General features: G+C 40.6%; 1 protein-coding gene across 13 annotated transcripts in view; it reads right to left on the bottom strand.

Moving 5' to 3' along the window:
- The window catches only part of slc1a9 (solute carrier family 1 member 9), a 57,850-nt gene that overhangs the window by 20,544 nt on the left and 19,778 nt on the right, over positions 1-17,528 (bottom strand). For 4 of the 13 annotated variants that reach the window (XM_042393535.1, XM_042393531.1, XM_042393532.1 and 1 more), the window contains 6 exons: positions 10,522-10,680; positions 9,669-9,821; positions 8,005-8,258; positions 4,382-4,487; positions 4,112-4,238; positions 708-941 (listed from right to left, as the gene is read on the bottom strand). In XM_042393535.1, the coding sequence (XP_042249469.1) occupies positions 708-941; positions 4,112-4,238; positions 4,382-4,487; positions 8,005-8,258; positions 9,669-9,821; positions 10,522-10,675 (1,028 nt within the window). In that variant the 5' untranslated portion in view covers positions 10,676-10,680. Of the gene's footprint in view, positions 1-707; positions 942-4,111; positions 4,239-4,381; positions 4,488-8,004; positions 8,259-9,668; positions 9,822-10,521; positions 10,681-10,887; positions 14,278-16,459; positions 17,151-17,528 lie in introns of those variants that run through there. The other 9 variants (XM_042393538.1, XM_042393537.1, XM_042393533.1 and 6 more) reach the window with 7 other exon arrangements.

The raw sequence follows: 17,528 nt of genomic DNA, 5'->3' as shown, positions 1-17,528 counted from the left end.
TTTGTTGAACGACATAAAATAGGTAGACAGGTGGTGAAAGACAACAGAGCAGAGGTGAGGAGGGAAGTGAGGGTGGGGGGGGGGGGGGGGGTAAAGTTGAGTTAAAGTTAAAAAAAAAAAAAGAAATTTGAGTCGACTGACAGCCTCCTCCTAACAGCTGGTGTAGGCCACTGTTGCAATCCTCCAACACGTGAATTAGAGGAATTTGATTCCCCGGCCCTGCTAAGCTCGGGTCATAATATAATTAGAGAAAACGTTGATAGGATTATCCATATTCACTAAAATCGCAGTAATGTGCCAAAATAACAGTTGGTTTCGGCGGCAAAGCGAAGCAGAGCCAGGCAGGATACAGCAAGGCCAGTTTGGCTGGTGACGACTAATCCGAAGGCTTAGACATTTACAACACAGGATCTGTCTGACAGGGACTTGTCTATGATAGCCTGCGCTCACACACACACATATGGCTCTGCTGTCCTGATTTGTCAGTTCAGTTGCGTAAATACTGAATTTTACTTTTAGCCCTTTCAGATTTAACCCAAATAGCTGAAAGCGAGTGGCATGCTACGCCAATCATTCAGAGTAACTACAAGCAGCTGCTCGAGGAAAAAGATGTTGTAAAAGAAGCATGTGACACACATGTGTTAACACATGTGCACAAACGCAGACACACACACACACACACACACACTTCCTGCAGGCTGCCCTACCTGCTAGCAGTACCCAGAGCTGTGATCCAAGCCTGGAAGATACCGGAGTAGAAAGCGAAGGGGCTTTTTCTGGTGATACCGAAGAATATAGCGGGTAGGATCAAGCCGCCGTGGATCACCAGGCCCACTATGACAGTCACCATGTACATGCCCAGCTGCCTGGCAACGACCTCCAGGTCTCCGATGGCGGCGATCTTCCCCGCAATCAGAGAGGCAATGCCTACAGGAGAGTACCTGGGCACAGAGTTAGAGAGACACATCAGAGCTAAAATGAACAGAATTACATTTATTTTGGTTTAACCTTCATTAATCTCCATTACCTTTATCATTTTTTATGTCTTTTATAGGCTGATTTATATATGTATACATTCATTTATTATATATATCAAGATTTTAAGTTTTAAAATAATTTCTTGTACGTACACTTTGAAATTGCTGATGTGATGTATTTATTGTGGTCTATAAATAAACTTGTGTTGTGTTTTTTAAGAAAAACACATTATGTATTTCAACACTAATCTCATGTGACCAGACATCTTCTTAAACTCACAAAGAAAATCTCAGAGAGAATCTTGGATAGCAAGATCTAAAAATAAACAACTAAATTCTCTCTTTTCTAAACGATATTTGTTCTTGAAATCTGAAAAGTTAAGGACGGCTGTTGGCTTTCCCTTCCATGTTGTTATTTCCTCTTCCAAGGATGACATGTTTTCACTGCTGCTGCTTAACTTGTTGCAGAATTCTCATGTTTTTTTAATCTTAGACGTCAAAAAGCAGCATCCTCACTATTTGTATAAAAGTTAGATTGAGAGATGAAGACACCAAGGCTGCAACTAACGATTATTTTCATTATGAATTCATCAGTTGATTAGTTTCTCGATAAATCGGTTAAGTGTTTGGTCCATAAAATGTCAGAAAATGGTGAAACATGTCGATCGCTGTTTCCCAAAGCCCAAGACGACGTCCTCAAATGTCTCGTTTTACAGTCGGCAACCCAAAGATATTCAGTTTACTGTCATAGAAGACTAAAGAAAACAGAAAATATTCACATTTGAGAAGCTGGAACCAGAGAATTTGGGCCTTTTTTTCATAAAAAATTACTCAAAATGTCTAAAATTCAGGCTGGCAAAGACGACCTATAGTTACGTTTATGTCATCTAGCGGCTGTAGAAATGGACTCTGGTGTTTCCAAAGGATTTCCAAAACCATTACGAATCACTGTTGAAAAATAATGATGTTTTATGGTGTGACAACGCTGTGAATAAGGTCTGGTTGGGTTTAGACACAAAAACTACTTGGTTAGGGTTTGGGAAAGATCATGGTTTGGGTTAAAATGATCATTTGAAACATAATTTGTACTATACTAAAGTTACGCAACCTTCGTCATCATGACAACAGTAAACACCATGACATCACGGTTTTTAAAAAAAGTCCACCATCTATCTAGCCAACCACCCAACCCGCCTCCTCCTAACAAGACAAAATCATCTTATCAAGTCACTTTATATCGACGTCATCTGAACTGCGTCACTTCTCCGAGTCATAATTACTACGGCCGGTGTCGCCAACTATTTCCAGTGGGAAGTAGCTAAAGCCTGCAGGAAAAGTTGCTAGATGACATCACGTGCTAATTTGCATATCTATGACATCATGATGTAATTACATACATACAAGTTAAAGAAAATTGAGTTAAATTAAACTAAACTGACTGTAAGAAGCTAAGCAGCTCAGCAATGTGCATCTAAATCTACTTCTAATATTAAAAAAACTGTTTTATGGCTGTTGCATCATCTCTAACTGTAGTATCATGAATAGAGAGATGATCATGCACTGGGATAAATTCACTATTGTTAACTTTGTCTGTTTTTACAAATCAAAATCAAACAATGAGGATCAATGATTGGTCCAAACATTCACAGCTGATTCACGACTCTGTCTGGCTGATGATTGGTCCACTGAACACGCTGCTGCTCTGTCCCACATTAGCTCTCATTCACTGAGAAATACCGGCGACTCCCTTCAAGGAGAGGAGTTAAGGTCCGTCAAAAAAGTCACAAGATATGTCGCTAGCCATCGCTAAAGGGGTCTGAAAAGTCGCTAAGTTGGCAACACTGACTACGGCCACTAGATGGCGTAAACCGTAGGTTGTTTTTACCGGCCTGAATTTTAAACCTATACTGTTTTTTTCTTGTGAGGACGTGCTGACTAATCCATTAATCGACTAATAATTGCAGCTCATTAGTGCATTTATCAGTTAAAGTCTATAACTATTAGTTTAAAAAATTATTTCATTCGTGTTGGTGTCAAATGTCAAGCCGGCACGTTCTCAGATCTCTGGTTTCCGCCTTTGGAGTGCAGTTGTTCCATTTCATGAATTCAAACCGCTGTGAGACACACACACAGTATGAATTAAAGCGGTGTTCTGCCTTTAGGCCCTTCCTGATCCGAGTCAAAGCAGGTCCCGTCACGACAGCGGCCAGGTCAGCTGTGTGCTGCACCCCGAGGCTCGCAATTCATCGGCAGTTGTTTGGTGTAGTAGTGTATAAGATTTGACGGATGTGTTCCCTGTATGATACGTGTTTTTGTATACACTGGACTTTGTGTTTGGCTGGCTCCGTAGGCCCACGAGTAATCTGTTTATACAGTGTGAGTGATACGAACAAGGACACAATTCCTTTGGTGTCCAGCTGCACATGTAAATGGCCTAGGAGAGCTGCAAGACAAGCATCCTGCTGTTTGTCTTCCAACCGCCTACCATGCCCCCCCCCCCCCCCCCCCCCCCTTCCCTTCTGAGTGCCACTACTCTCTCTTTCTCGGCGGGTCCTGTGAAGCCTCAAGGCGTGCACTGCTCTCTGAAGGCATGCTCTCACACGCATCTTTCCACGTCCTGCTGTCCCTCCCTCCCGCCCTCCTTGCATCTGCTTTCTGCTCTGCTGCCAAGTGGCTCCTCTACCGTCAGTGGATCCATTACATTTTGGAGATCTTCCACCCCGGCTCCCATGGGAGACCACAACATTGTTCCGGGCCCCGGCTCCTGCTACTCCCCAGCATACCACAGACTCCAGCATGTCCCAGGGAAACCCTCTCTCTCTCTCTCTCTCTCTTTCCATCTGTCCATGTCCTTCACTAACACACTTTCTCCCTCTTCCTCTTCCTCTCTCTCCCTTTCAGTCTATCGCCGCTTGTTCCCACAATATGTCTCATGTATACAATCTTCGCCTTATCCATCACTGTCAGTAACCTCTGTGTGTGGTATCTCCAGAATGTCAAAGCAATGCAGCCGTTGGCCCACATGAGCAAAAACAGAGACACATGTTGTCAGTGCTCGTACACTCGTGGATAGATACGCGCACACAAATACGCACACGGGGGGGGGGGGGGGGGGGGGGGAACAAGACACTCACCACATGATCATAGAGACCATCGTCATGATAATCTCGTTAAGGATATTGAAGAAGTCGCACATGACTTTTCCCCGTTCGCCCATCCTGCCCATGCAGATTCCAAAGGTGATGAAGAAGCCAATCAAGCCTTGAGGAAGACACAAACAGCGAATTAGCAAGTCATTGAGTTTCTCAAAGTTCTCAAAACATCAGGAAAATTAGAATTTAATGCAAGAAAACTCTCTGACCCCCCGGCACACACGAAACATATCATCTCTGTCGTCAACTCACCAAGAACGTTCATGCCCCATTTGTATTCCAGTTTCTTTCTGTTCACTAAGATGGGCTCGGTTTGGTTCGGTGCTGCGACCGGCACCTTTTTCAGCACCGTTTGAACCTGAAGGGACAGAACGACATTCAGTTGATCAGGAGATTGTGGTGGAGACAGATGTCCCCCAACGATCAGTTATGCTAGTAACTACAACATGTTAGCAACCATACAAAGATAATATTTACGTCAGTAAGAGACGGTTCCCAGAGGAATTTGGAAGGGGGATGATCAGTAATGTCACATTTTGATTTTCTGTGTGCAATGATTGAAGGCCGCTAGACTGTGTGTATTGTGAGAAATGGTACAATTGATACATGTTAGAGAAGTTTGAGACATCTTTTTTTTTTTTTTAGATGAAAGGTGTTTGGATCGTCACCAAAGTGTCAAGGTCAAGCAAGGTGGAGTTTAGGAAATAAGCTCCGCATTAGGAGGGGTAATGAGAGGTATATAATTTAATGTTTTTTGATTTTGCATTAGGCTCTTTATGCAGAGTAAACCTATTCACATTGAACTCTACCAGCTTCAAGTGTATTTCTTTGAGTCTTTCTCTTATAAATTTTGAGTTTAACGCTAAATTGTGGATGATCTGAAGATTTTACCACAACAAGATCAGACTGTGCTGCCTCACTGAACCCTGATTTAACAACCCGTATTGCCTCACGCAAGAACCACTCGTATGAACAGATTTGTTTTTAAGAGGCAAGTGATTTAAGAAAATTTGTGGCATTCATCAATTTTCTTGTACTTAGAATTTTTTCTCTTTCAGTTCAGACGTGTCATACGAGTCATGAACAGATGGTCTCTGCCTTTCTTCACAAGGGGAGAAACACTTGTCTGACTAATTATAATGTTTAATCTGAATGAATTTGGAGTTTAAATATGATACCGAAATCAACTAAAATAGAATATATATCAAAAACAAACTTAATGCAAAATGTTTGTTATATCATCATCATCATGGCTGCCAATTTAACTGAGAGGGTTTTTTTTTTGTTTTTATTACCATATTTTGGAGCAGGAGTATCATCTTCTGTGGCAGCTGACAGTGTAACATCACCTACTGTAGGCTATAATATTCTCTCATCTAATACCTCTGTGACTGTCACATGACTGCCTCTCATATTAGTGCTTCGCTTTAGTATTCCCTCACATGATGTTGGCAGCTGGATTAATATTTTCTGATTGTTTCGGGTCCTCTGGTACTGGCGCTCCTAAATTTGTCATGCTTTTGTCTACTGAGTTCTGAAAGCAGAATGAAAATCTTGTTGTTATTCTTTGGGAACATTTTTATGAATGAAACTCGCCCACAAACGGAGTGGAACATGCAGTCTTATATGAGAATTTGCGATCAAATTACATGAACGCGCACCGACTTATGACCAGGTGACATTCATCAGGCTGAAACTTTATGGCAATTTCATGCAGTTAAGAGAGTTTATTGAATTTGACTTGGAACATTTGTACATGCAAACCTAACAGAAATAAAGTCAGAGAGTTTTAGGATAAAAATACAAAAATGTTCTTGCTTGAGGCCCATTGTGTGTGTGTGTGTGCAAACAAAAGCTTGGCAGCAAGATGATAAACTCAGATCTGTGTTTAAACAAAAGTTAAAAAAAAACAGACGGCAAGAGATTATCCAATAAAGACAAACAAGGGAAAGAAAAAGGGGAGACAAAAAGGTTGAAAGGGGAAGGACGATTCCTCCCTGCAAAAGCAATTATGCCTTTTATGACTTCAATGAATCCCTGATGAGTACAAACAAAAGAAGCAGTAAAACAGAGATGCAGAGAGAAAAAAGAAACATGTGAAGAAAGGTATAAAGAGAGAGAGAGAGAGAGAGAGAGAGAGAGAGAGAGAGAGAGAAAAAAAAACTGAGAGTACGGCAGCGGGAAGAAGTGAGAGTCTATAAGCTCATGGTCAGCAGTGCACCCAGAAGCCTCGCTGTGGTAAATGAGGATGTAGCATTACAGATGTAAAGAGATTAGCAGTAGCAGAAGGGCTGACCCTCACCCTATCCAACACACACAACTACTTCTAATCATTCAGACACACACGCATGACAGAAAGAAGAGGAGGGAGGGAAAAAAAAAAAAAAACAGGATTTGGACAGAAGAAGGCAACTGTCGCATCATGATTGAGACTTGGATTATCGTTTTAAAATGATCAGCTTGGATAAACAGTAGTTGTCCCGTTCTTTCTGTCCGCCACTAGTCAACTGAACATTACTGTAACTGCGTTTTCAGACCGAAAACTACAATCAAATTTTATGGTAATAATTCAAAGACAAGACATGTAGATTATTTCTAAAACCTCACTTTGCAGCATTATTATTATTCCTTATGTAATTATCAGTCTAAAAGGGTCTCAACCAATGACTATTTTTGTTATTTACCCAATTAATATGGTTCAATTAATTAACTGTTAATGACACATTCTCATCTCAATTTACCTGAGCCAAATTATGTCTTAAAATTGCTCCTTTTGTCAAGACAAAAACAGAATGAAGTAAAGAATCAAGAAAAAAACAAGCAAATGTTTGTTAAATTTACTTGATAAATGACAATTAGTCAGCTGACTAATCATTTCATTGCTTCAGCAGTACACTTAATATATAAAAAGTGTCTCCAGGTTTGCTGCTTGTATTTATATTACGATTAAAACCTCATCTTTAACTGAGTAAATATACTTTGAAGGTTATACTTCCAGGACTGTCTATGCACAGGAGGCAGCCGTGACCTTTTGGTCCTTTTGTAGCCAAAACCCTCTGAGTCAAATCATGTCTTTCACTTATTGCTGTTGACACATGTAGAAAACATTATGTGTGAAGTTCAGAGGACGACTAGATCCTCTGGAGAATCACCTGTCATTAAAAACTCTCTAAAGTTCCTCCTGTTCCTCAGTAATACCTTGTACAGACGTGCTAATGACCTCAACTTTGGCCTTTTCAGGAGAGCGTAAAGGAGGTTTTCACATTTTATGCAACTTTAAAAATCTCTAAATCTCTAAATTTTATAATAATTGCTTCATCAGCACATGGAGGTTACTCAGCTGTCTTGGAATTGTAGATGCTCAGATTTCCATTTCCTGGCCATTTTAAAGACCTCTTGTCCATGTCTGCTTAAAAGCCGAGCTTCAAAGTTCATTCTTGACCTTGGAAACACGATCTTGTGATATGATCAAAAGCTCCAGAACAGCTACTAAACCGACCTTGTGGTGAGGTTGTTTTGTCAACTGCTGAATAAACCTTCAAGATTAACTGGATAATAAACCTTCTGAAACAGCATTTAGCCTCATTCAACACCAAAACTCACCATTGAAAGCCTTTCTAATGAACTGTTTTTTCAATTTAGATTGGTTAGTATCACCTTAAGGTTGAATGATGCAGGTTTCATTATAAGATATTCAATCTTGCAAGAACCTAGAGCATGCTGGAGGTGGAAAGCAATAACTAATGTATCCTTTTTGACCCTTATTCCACATCTGTTACATTTGTATTCGGATGTATACGACCCTGTAGCGTGCACAAATGAAGAGTGAAAGTAATATAGCAGCTCCACAGATGTGGTGCGGATTCTGAGGGTACCTGTTGGAAGCAGGCCTGCACCAGGTTCTCAGGGAAGAGGTTTCTGATCAGGTCGAGGAAGGCGTCCAGACTGCTGACCTCCTGGTTCTTCTGGACTGTTGTCGCCCCGCCTCCTCTCAGTTTGGGGTTCCCCGGGTGAATCCCCAACACAAGGATGACCCCGAGGATGGCAGCGATTACAGTGGTGGACATGTAGTACACCATGGCTCTGCTACCCATCCTGCCACTGGAGCGGGCATCTAAACCAGCCAGCCCTGAAAGAGACGGACAGCTATTAGTGTTTGCACTCAAATAAAAAATACCTGTATATGTCCAAACAGCAATTAAAGGTGGCAGTATTTTGGGCTTTATCTCAACATGCATCCAAAAAAGTGAAGTAAAGTGTCAGCTTCAGTTACACATGTTCCCAGGTTCAGAGATATGCATGGTGGACTAGCCCATTTGTACATATGTTCTGTGGTGGAAAGTTTCAGTGGCTGTTCATCATAGACTGGAATTAAATTATGGGTAGAACATTAAAGGATATGGCTGCTGATTTTCTGTTTTTCCAATTGTAAACAAATCCCATGTGCAGAGCCAAGCCCACAATGAATTGATCTACTTAAAAGTATTGTGTGCGTATCCAAAGTCTGATTCAGTGAGCCACACTGCTGCACTGGGTGACATATTCCTTCATTATGAAGAAGATTGATCATGTTAGGTTGATTAAATGGCTCCAAAGACTAATAACAGCAAGAGTAGTTCCATATGAGTCAGACGCTACTGCGCTTGTGTGGGAATGTGGTTTTATTTACAGAGCTTTGCAGCTTTGCAGTGGCGTCTGCCTCACAAGGGACTACTCACCGGAGACCGAAAATTTGATTGCTGTTATTGTTCTTTGGAGCCGTTTCTAAATAAACTAATGTGACCGTAATCTTGGGGGCAAAGGAACATGTCAGCAGCGGTGTGGCTCATTTTTAATAGTTTTTGGACGACAACGGAGGTCTACAGCAGAGAGGAAAAAGATATATCAAGCTTTGGATACACACACAAAATACTTGTAAGTAGATTAATTCATTGTTGGTTTGACAATTGCTACCTTATCCTTTAAATGCTTGTAAGTTTTTGTTTTCCCAATAAACTGGTATATTTTCGTTAGCCAGGCAATGTACTGTGAATACAATATCTTGGGCTAAAATATACTTGTTAACTTATGTACAACTTTGATATTAAAATGCTGATAATTAGCATGTAACATCTACCATTTCAGTTAGATGCCATATTGAGTTACAGTTAAAAGATGTTCAGCATGTTTAATATACTTATTGTGTGTCATCATTAAGGATGAAATATTAGCATTACTCTCAAAATACAGCTGAGGTTGACAGTAAAGCGGTCATTAGTTTTAGATGTATCTTGTCATTAATCACAGAGTTGGAAAAGTGGATAATTTGATCTGTTAAGGTGATAAATAAAAAGTTTGAGGATCCCCAATGTCATTAGGGTACATTCTCTGGGGGACTATGAATGTCTTTCCCAAGTTACAATCCAATACATACAATATTTGTGGAGATATTTTACTCTAAAAAACCCTAACCCTAAACCCTAACCCTAACCCAATACAATGTCTGTACACCCACACTGGTCTGTGCTCACATTGCTCGTGCATGTGTGAACTGCCACACCTGTGATAAGGCTGGAAATGATTAGAGGTAGGATGAGCATCTTCAGCATCCTCATGAGGATTTCTCCAGGGAAGGAAACCATAGTGAGGGCGCTGCCGTCTGTCACCCTCATGTACCGCAGCACCATCCCAAACACCGCTCCCATAACAACGCCTGAAAGGAGAGGAGGGGAAAGGACTTTTTTTATTCTCTGTATTTTTGGGAGACAGAAACCGTTGATTGCAGAGTCTTGAAGTCTACAAACAAGGATTAACACTATGTACTTGTTGTAAAAACAATACCAAAATACCAGCATGAAATACCAGAAATATCTAAAACCATATCTTGACAGACCACAAATTTATAGTTTATTGCTGAACTCACTGGCCGACTTCTCTTCTTCGCCAAAATAGTGTTGATTTACATCTGACGTGTAAGAGACCTCTGACTAATGAGAACCCTCTACTGTAATGTAAACAGGTTTAAATCAAGGTTTAAATCTCGGTGACAAATGACCAACAAAAATAACTCACTTCTTGACTTCGTTAGGCTTTTTTGGACAAAGAACACAGCTATGCAGAAACATACCAAAGTGTTTACAGAGGCAGACTTAAACACAACAACAAGATTAAGATGTATCTTGGGAAAATGATCAGAGTCTGTACATTTATGGTCGTGTGTGTTTATATTTGCTGCAGCACAAATTGCTGTTTCTTTGAACAATAAAATTGACCTCAAATTGAAAAATTCTACTCATTCAGTAAAAATGTGGGGATTTGGGATGTTAAATTATGTTAATCAAAGGCAGCTTATTTTGTCAAATGTTTCTTGAAGTCAACCAGGACATAGCCTGAGCTTCCCAGTCCATGCATACCCATGACAGTGAGTCCCAGCAGCAGGCTGTGGGTGTTGCGGCTGCAGTGACCCGCATCTTTATACGCTTCGTCTGTGTTGTCATCTCGCTGGTTTTCTTCTTTCTCCTTCTCCTTGTTTGTGTTGGACTGGTTGGCTGTTGGCTGGTTTGTCATCCTGCCTGTGGAGACAATGGGATGTACAGTACTCAGTGTTGTTTAATGATACACGCTTGGCTCTTTAACTGATTTCTCAAACATGAAGAGTCTGCATTGTTTATCTTAACACAGCATTCTTCTCTCGTGGCCTCTGATGATTCACATTGTTGCCACTCAGGCTGACTGACTCTGTTCTTAAATGGGGATTATAGATAACCAGGGGCACCTACCACTCACACAACAAGAATGTCCTTTGAACATTTGGTTTAGGTTCCTAAAGGAAGTAAAGAAGCATGACTGCAGGGAACCCAAACACAGCAGGCGATGGCTAAACAGGACATGAAGAAACAACTCAAGAGATGCAATCTTTGCACATCCTCTAAATGGAAAAGACAGAAACTGCCAGAATCTAAATACAACACAATATGGAGTTGCTGATAAAGGAAGTGATATAGAGTCAACCAGGAGCCATGTGGCCCCAGGCTGCCTGACCATCTGTGACTGAGGTCTAATGATTACGGGCCTGGAGAGCTTTAAGGGAAGTTGCTTTTTGGCTCCATAATGGAAAAGTACAGGAAAAAACATTAGTAAGAGTCTACAGCCATGTTTAGGAACAGCATGTTTTCAGCTTAATGCTAAAAATGACAATGCTAACATGCTTATGCTATGTAAGCATAATGTTTTACCATGTTCACCATCTTAATTTTGCGTGTTAGCATGCTAACTTTTGCTAATCAGCCCTAAACAAAGTACAGATGAGGCTGATGGGAATGTCATTTATTTTGCAAGTATTTGGTCATAGACCCATGTATTGGACCAGTTAAAATTTTGACCTGATGATGGGTGCGAGATGAAAAGTTAAGGAATCATCAAGTTATTTACAATTCATCCTGAAGAGGACATGAGTTTGTGTACCAAAATTCATGGCAATCTATCCAATGGTTGTTAGGATATTTCACTCCAACCCACAAATATCTGTACAAAGTGCCAATCCAACTTGTAGTTGTTGAGATATTTCACTGGATAAGTGAGAAGTTTGACCTGCTGGTGGTGCTAGAGGAAAAGTCAGTGGATAAACAAAGATTTATCCTTTGAGCACTGTGGATAACTGTACACAATTTCATGGCAATCCATCAAATAGTTGTTGAGATATTTCAGTCTTGACCAAAGTGGCGGAACGACCAGTTGACATTGCCATCCAAAGAGCCATGGGCGAGACTAAAAAGGATTATCTAGTAATGCTGAATCTATGATGTTTGTCAAAATGCAATTCAGCAGCATGAAAAATCAGAAAGAATGCAAGTAAATGTGGAAATATAATATAAGGGTGTATATAACATTAAGAGTTAAAAACTCATTGCAGTCCACACCCATCAAAGTGGAGGGTAGAGCATATCAGCTCTACTAGTGGGCAAACAAAATTCCAAGAAAAACACCTGTCAGCTCTAAATAATTATTAACTCAAAGTCTATTTTAGCTCATGTACAGCACACACAACACAGCATTGTTCTGGAAGCAATCCAATTCCCCTCCAAGGGCAACTCATCACCTTGAACATGGAGAAAGAGTAACGAATAAGAATGTGTCTGCTGTCCAATAACATTACACGTTTCTACTCAACAGAGAAACCTACCACCACTATCTCTAAACATTAATCGTATATAAACACATCTGGAGAGCAGCGCAGCAGTGCCAAATCCTTGTCAGAGGTATAAATGCCACATTTACAAACAGTCTGACTCAGTGAGACAATTGCAATCAGAGATGATTATAATCCATCAGCGGAGTGGATGGCATTTTCTCCAGAGGTAGAGATACAGGCGCACATATTCACCAACGGACAAGGAGGAGCGCAAAAAGTGTTACCTACAGTTTGTCCGACCTCACGCTTTCACCTCCACTCTCTCATCTTCTGCACCGTGTCTCTGCTAGTCTCAAACATCCCTGCAACGGTCGCCACTGCTGGCACAAAGTCGGATTGCCAGTGTGATCTGAAATGGTATATTTTGGGGGGTGGAGAATGTCCTGCCAAGTTTCAATTGCAGAGATGTAATCCTCAGTGAACTGTGTACTGAGGAGAGGAGGGGGAGGGGGTTCCACTGTTATAGTCTTCACAAATCCTCTTTCCAATCCTTTCTTAGCATGGACAATGTTTGTCAGTAGAACACAAAATTTCAGTTATATACCAATGTAATTGGGTGGTGGAAAGAGGGAAATCATCCTCCCAGCCATATTCTTGAACAGTGAACTCATGGACATGGTACGTTTCGGGGATTGTCATTTTTAAAATCACTAGAAGGATTAGACTATTTCTCGGTATGTTGTTAAGGTCCTGTATCCTTGTTGGCTAGATGAAATCCTGTCAAACCCTGGGGGATAAATTCAAAAATGAGAGGCGATCAAGCAAGGATCAAGTCTGTTTTGCTTAATTTGTAATATAATTGATATACTGGAGATGCTGGTTATTCCGTTGTGACATGTTCTTTAGAGTAGACGAGGAAAGGTCATGAACTTTACAAAATACATAAAGCAATTTAAACTCCTGCTACATGCATTAGTGAATAATGCAGTGGGAATAAAGATGCTTGTCTTCCTCTCTGACAGTGAGAGCTGGATATTAAACCTTTGTTTCCAGAGCAGATCAGATGGAGGCCCTGAAATAATGAAGCAACAGCATGTGTCCTGTGTGGAAGGCGGCGCTGAGGAGTATAAGCTGCAAGGACATACTCAAGGACCTGAGGCTGTGCTGCAAATCTGTCTTCCTTCCCCAACAGACAGATTATTTTCCTGCTCCAGGAAATGTCAGAGCTGCCTCAAGACGAAACGTAGCTGGCCTCTAGGAACCAGCTCTCACTGGGAGGAAACAGATTTGCAATATTGTCAGGTTGAATTTGATTCCTAGGTTTCTAATACCATATTTCTTGCCTGAAAAGTACTCAATTTATAGGGGCACAAGAAACAGATGCTGCTCAGAGAGGAATGACTGGCAGTAGACACGCCCGTTACATCATATTACGGCTTAGCATCCCTAATAAAACACAGCCATTCAAGTCAGCGAGTTCAGAATGATAAGGCAGCTTACAGTAAATCCTGGATTTCGTAGCAACATGACACAGGTATTACTACTCTGCCAGGTAAGCTGCGGTCCAGGAGGTTTTCCCTTTGAAAGGAAGCCTAGTCTTTGAGAGAGCTTTGGCAACACATGTTAGTGATGAGAGCTGAAGCACAAATGTGAAGGTAAACCAAGGTAGTAGTCTACTTCAAAGTAGAGCAAAGAAACAAAGGCGTAACCCCTGCTGTTACGTCTACGGTCAAGCCAGCCGCCACTTCAGAAATCACAGTCAAGCCAGCCGCCACGTTATTTCCTCCTGTGCGTATATGTACGTTATTACAGTAATGAGGTTTCTCTAACTGGAAGAACTGAAAAATGTGTCGACAAAACGTGGTTTGCCGTCGCTTTAAAAAAAACCAACACTATCATTCTAAACACCATATGAATTTCACAGTCTCTGAATTTCCAGAATAGTTCACTGTGGAATTTCAGAATGAAAGCCTTTAAAATATTTTACAAACTAAAACAAGATGTTCTACTCAGTAAATCAGTTAAGGAAAACTGTCTGTTTCTAAACTCTAATTCCACTTCTGACACATTCTAGAGGACATCAGGTAGCTGCACAAAAACTTCGAGAGTGATTCACTGTGGAATTTCAGAATGATAGATGGGCTGCATTTATGTGGCACCTTTGTAGTCTTATCGACCACCAACATTCACCCATTCACACACACATTCATACACTGATGGCAAAGGCTGCCATGCAAGGTGCCAAGCTGCTCATCGGGAGCGATACAGCGCTTCCTGTCCAAAATGCCCCACAATGTTTCTATGCTCACCCATTCATACACACACTCACACACCAATGGCGCAGCCACTGGGAGCAATTTGGGGTTCAGTATTTTGCCCAAGGACACTTCAACATGCGGACTGGAGGAGCCGGGGATCTAACCACCGAGCTTCTGATTGGTGAACATCCCGCTTAACCTCCTGAGCTACAACCACACAAAAATTCCCAGAATAACTCCTTGAGGACTTTCAGAATAAAGGCACTTGTTGTACTCATGTTGTACTCTACACATCCTAGAGGACCTCAGGTGCAGCTTCCTGCTCTCTCTACAATGTGTCAGAATTGGAATTAGTGATTGGAAATAGACGATTTCCTTTTAATAATGTTCTGAGTAGAACATCTTGTTTTATTGTATAATATATTTGGGCTTTATTGTGAAATTCCACAGTCAAACATTCTGCAGGTTTTTGAGCAGCTACCTGTCCTTGACAGGGTTCCAGGGGGTCCCAAGCAAAAAGGGGAACAATTTATTTTCATCCAATTCCATCCATAAGTAACACAATGACAGAATGTATGGTCCCCTTTACACCTTGAATTAAAATACATTTTGGGTGATCGGATTTCAATCGGGTGCTTGACCACATGAAAGTACAGGTGTAAATGCACCCAAGATGCATTGAGGATGGATTGTGATCTGATCAGCCAAGAGGTGGTCAGGAACACATTGTGACCACATTGAACACAACTGTAAATGCTATTGCGTAGTCAATACACATACAACAACTACGCGGGTGGAAATACGTAATTGCGTGCGAATGTTCTGAACCAGCAAGGTCGCAGCCATTAACCAGTTAGCAGGGTAAGCTTCTAGCAAAAAAGCAACAAGAAAGCTATGGATATTCAAGACATTTGAGACCAAGTGTTGGCTTCTTAACCTGCTGTGAAAAGCAAACAAAATGCCATACAATAGCGCAGCTTCATGGTTGGCTATCATCCTTTTTTTTGTCGTTTTTTGGACCCACGCAAATGAGAGGATGATGTGACAGGCTGTTCGGTTGTTTGAGCTGGAAAGAACAATTGGATCTCAATGTAGACACTGGAGGCATATTAATACCAGGTGTAAATGTAATCAGCTTAAATCGTATCTAGATGAAATCTGGATACAATACGCATTTTAATGCAAGGTATACAAGGACTATATAGCTATTTTGGTCAAGGGTTTCATACACGTTCTGTAATAAAACATCTAAAAGCAAAAATCTTATAAAATGGGGGTCCGTGGTCTAATTTGTGTCAGTTTAGGGATCCTTGACATGAAAAAGTTTGAGAACCACTGCTCTAAAATGTGTCAGAAGTGTAATTAATGATTGGAAACAGACAATTTTCTTTTAATAGTATTCTGAGTAGAACACCTTGTGTTTTAGTGCATAATATTTATGAAGTTTATGAAGTTCCACAGTGAAAGGTTCTGGAAGTTTTTGAGCAGCTATCTGGTGTCCTCTAGATGCTTTCTGAAGTGGAATCAGTGATTGGAAACAGACATTTTTTTCATTTCACTTTCTGAATCAAACTCCAATATTATGAGTCAACTGTAAAGTAAATGAAAACAACAGCAAACCGCATTTTGTTCACGGATTATTCAGTTCTTCCAAGTGGAAAACTACATTACCGGAATAACGCAAGTGGAAATAATGTGGCCGCTGGCATAAGGAAGTAACGTGGCGGCTGGCTTGACCACAGTCTTTTACGGTAGTGATGATGCTGGTGTTAACATGCCCTCATGGGCCAAATACAGCTGCAAGATGGAAAGTCTCCCACAGTCACTTTCAAGTAATGGCAACTGGATAAACAGCAGCGTCCTCAATGTAAATACTCCTGGAATCCATCAGATGTGTAATGATGACCTATGTATCGCATGACAACCACCACAATCAGTCTCAACATGCAGTCATGTACTTACGACACATCTTCTTAATCGTCATGGTTTCCAGGACGACAGGCCGCGATGACAGAATGAGTTAATCTCCCAGAAGAAGAGCAGGCTTGATTACTATAAATGAGCCCAAGCTGTTATAGAGAAAGGTGCACGGAGCAGGACAACAACAAACCACCTCTGTGCTTAGTCCAACTGTCACAGACTCAGCGTAAACCCCCTTCCTCATATATACACTCACAATCTTCCACATTAACGATCCAACCAGGTCTCCAACCAATCGCTGATGTTGATTCAAGAGATCAAACAGATGCACGTTGGCTGTACATACAGATATAACTGCCCCCTCCCTTCCAATCTGTCTGCCTGCCTCTGATCTTAACTAAGACATTACAGTAGCTTTCAACAGCTGATGGAAATCGACACAGGAATCTGAATGCGGTTTGACTGTAGTTATGTATTTATTTAGCCTTTATAGCCATTAGAATTAGATAGAGATGAACATACATTTAGCTTGAATAAATATTAATGTATGTGTCAAGAATATTTTACACATTTAAGACAGTTAAACCATTGTTAAAGAACAAACAATCAGTGGAACTTTTACATCCAAATGGGTTTCGTATCATGATGGTAGGTGCTGCAACTAACGACTGATCTGTCAATTATTTTCTCGATTAGTCGATTAATTGTTTAGACAATGATTTTTTTTAAAAATAGTGAAAAAATGCTATTCACAGTTTCTCAGAGGCCACAGTGATGTTTTCAAATTTCTTGTTTTGTCTGACTAACAGTCTAAAATGTTAAGATATTAAATTCACTGTCATATATGAAAACGAAAACAGCAAATCTTCACATGAGAAGCTGAAACCATCAAATATTTGGCATTTTTTCTTGAAAAATGACTGAAATGATCGATCGATTATCAAAATAGTTGCCAATTAATTTTCTGACGATCGACTAATCTCTTGATCGACTAATCTTTGTAGCTCTACATGATGGCAAACAATTATGAACCAATAAAATCATGTTTTGCTGTTACTATCTTATCAACAGAGTGGTTTCCCATTAAATGCTGTCAATGGAACATCAAGAT

Source organism: Thunnus maccoyii, chromosome 18 (assembly GCF_910596095.1).
Source record: "Thunnus maccoyii chromosome 18, fThuMac1.1, whole genome shotgun sequence".
Lineage (NCBI taxonomy): Eukaryota > Metazoa > Chordata > Actinopteri > Scombriformes > Scombridae > Thunnus > Thunnus maccoyii.
The sequence above is the reverse complement of the archived record's forward strand: the minus strand, read 5'-3'. Positions and strand labels throughout refer to the sequence as shown.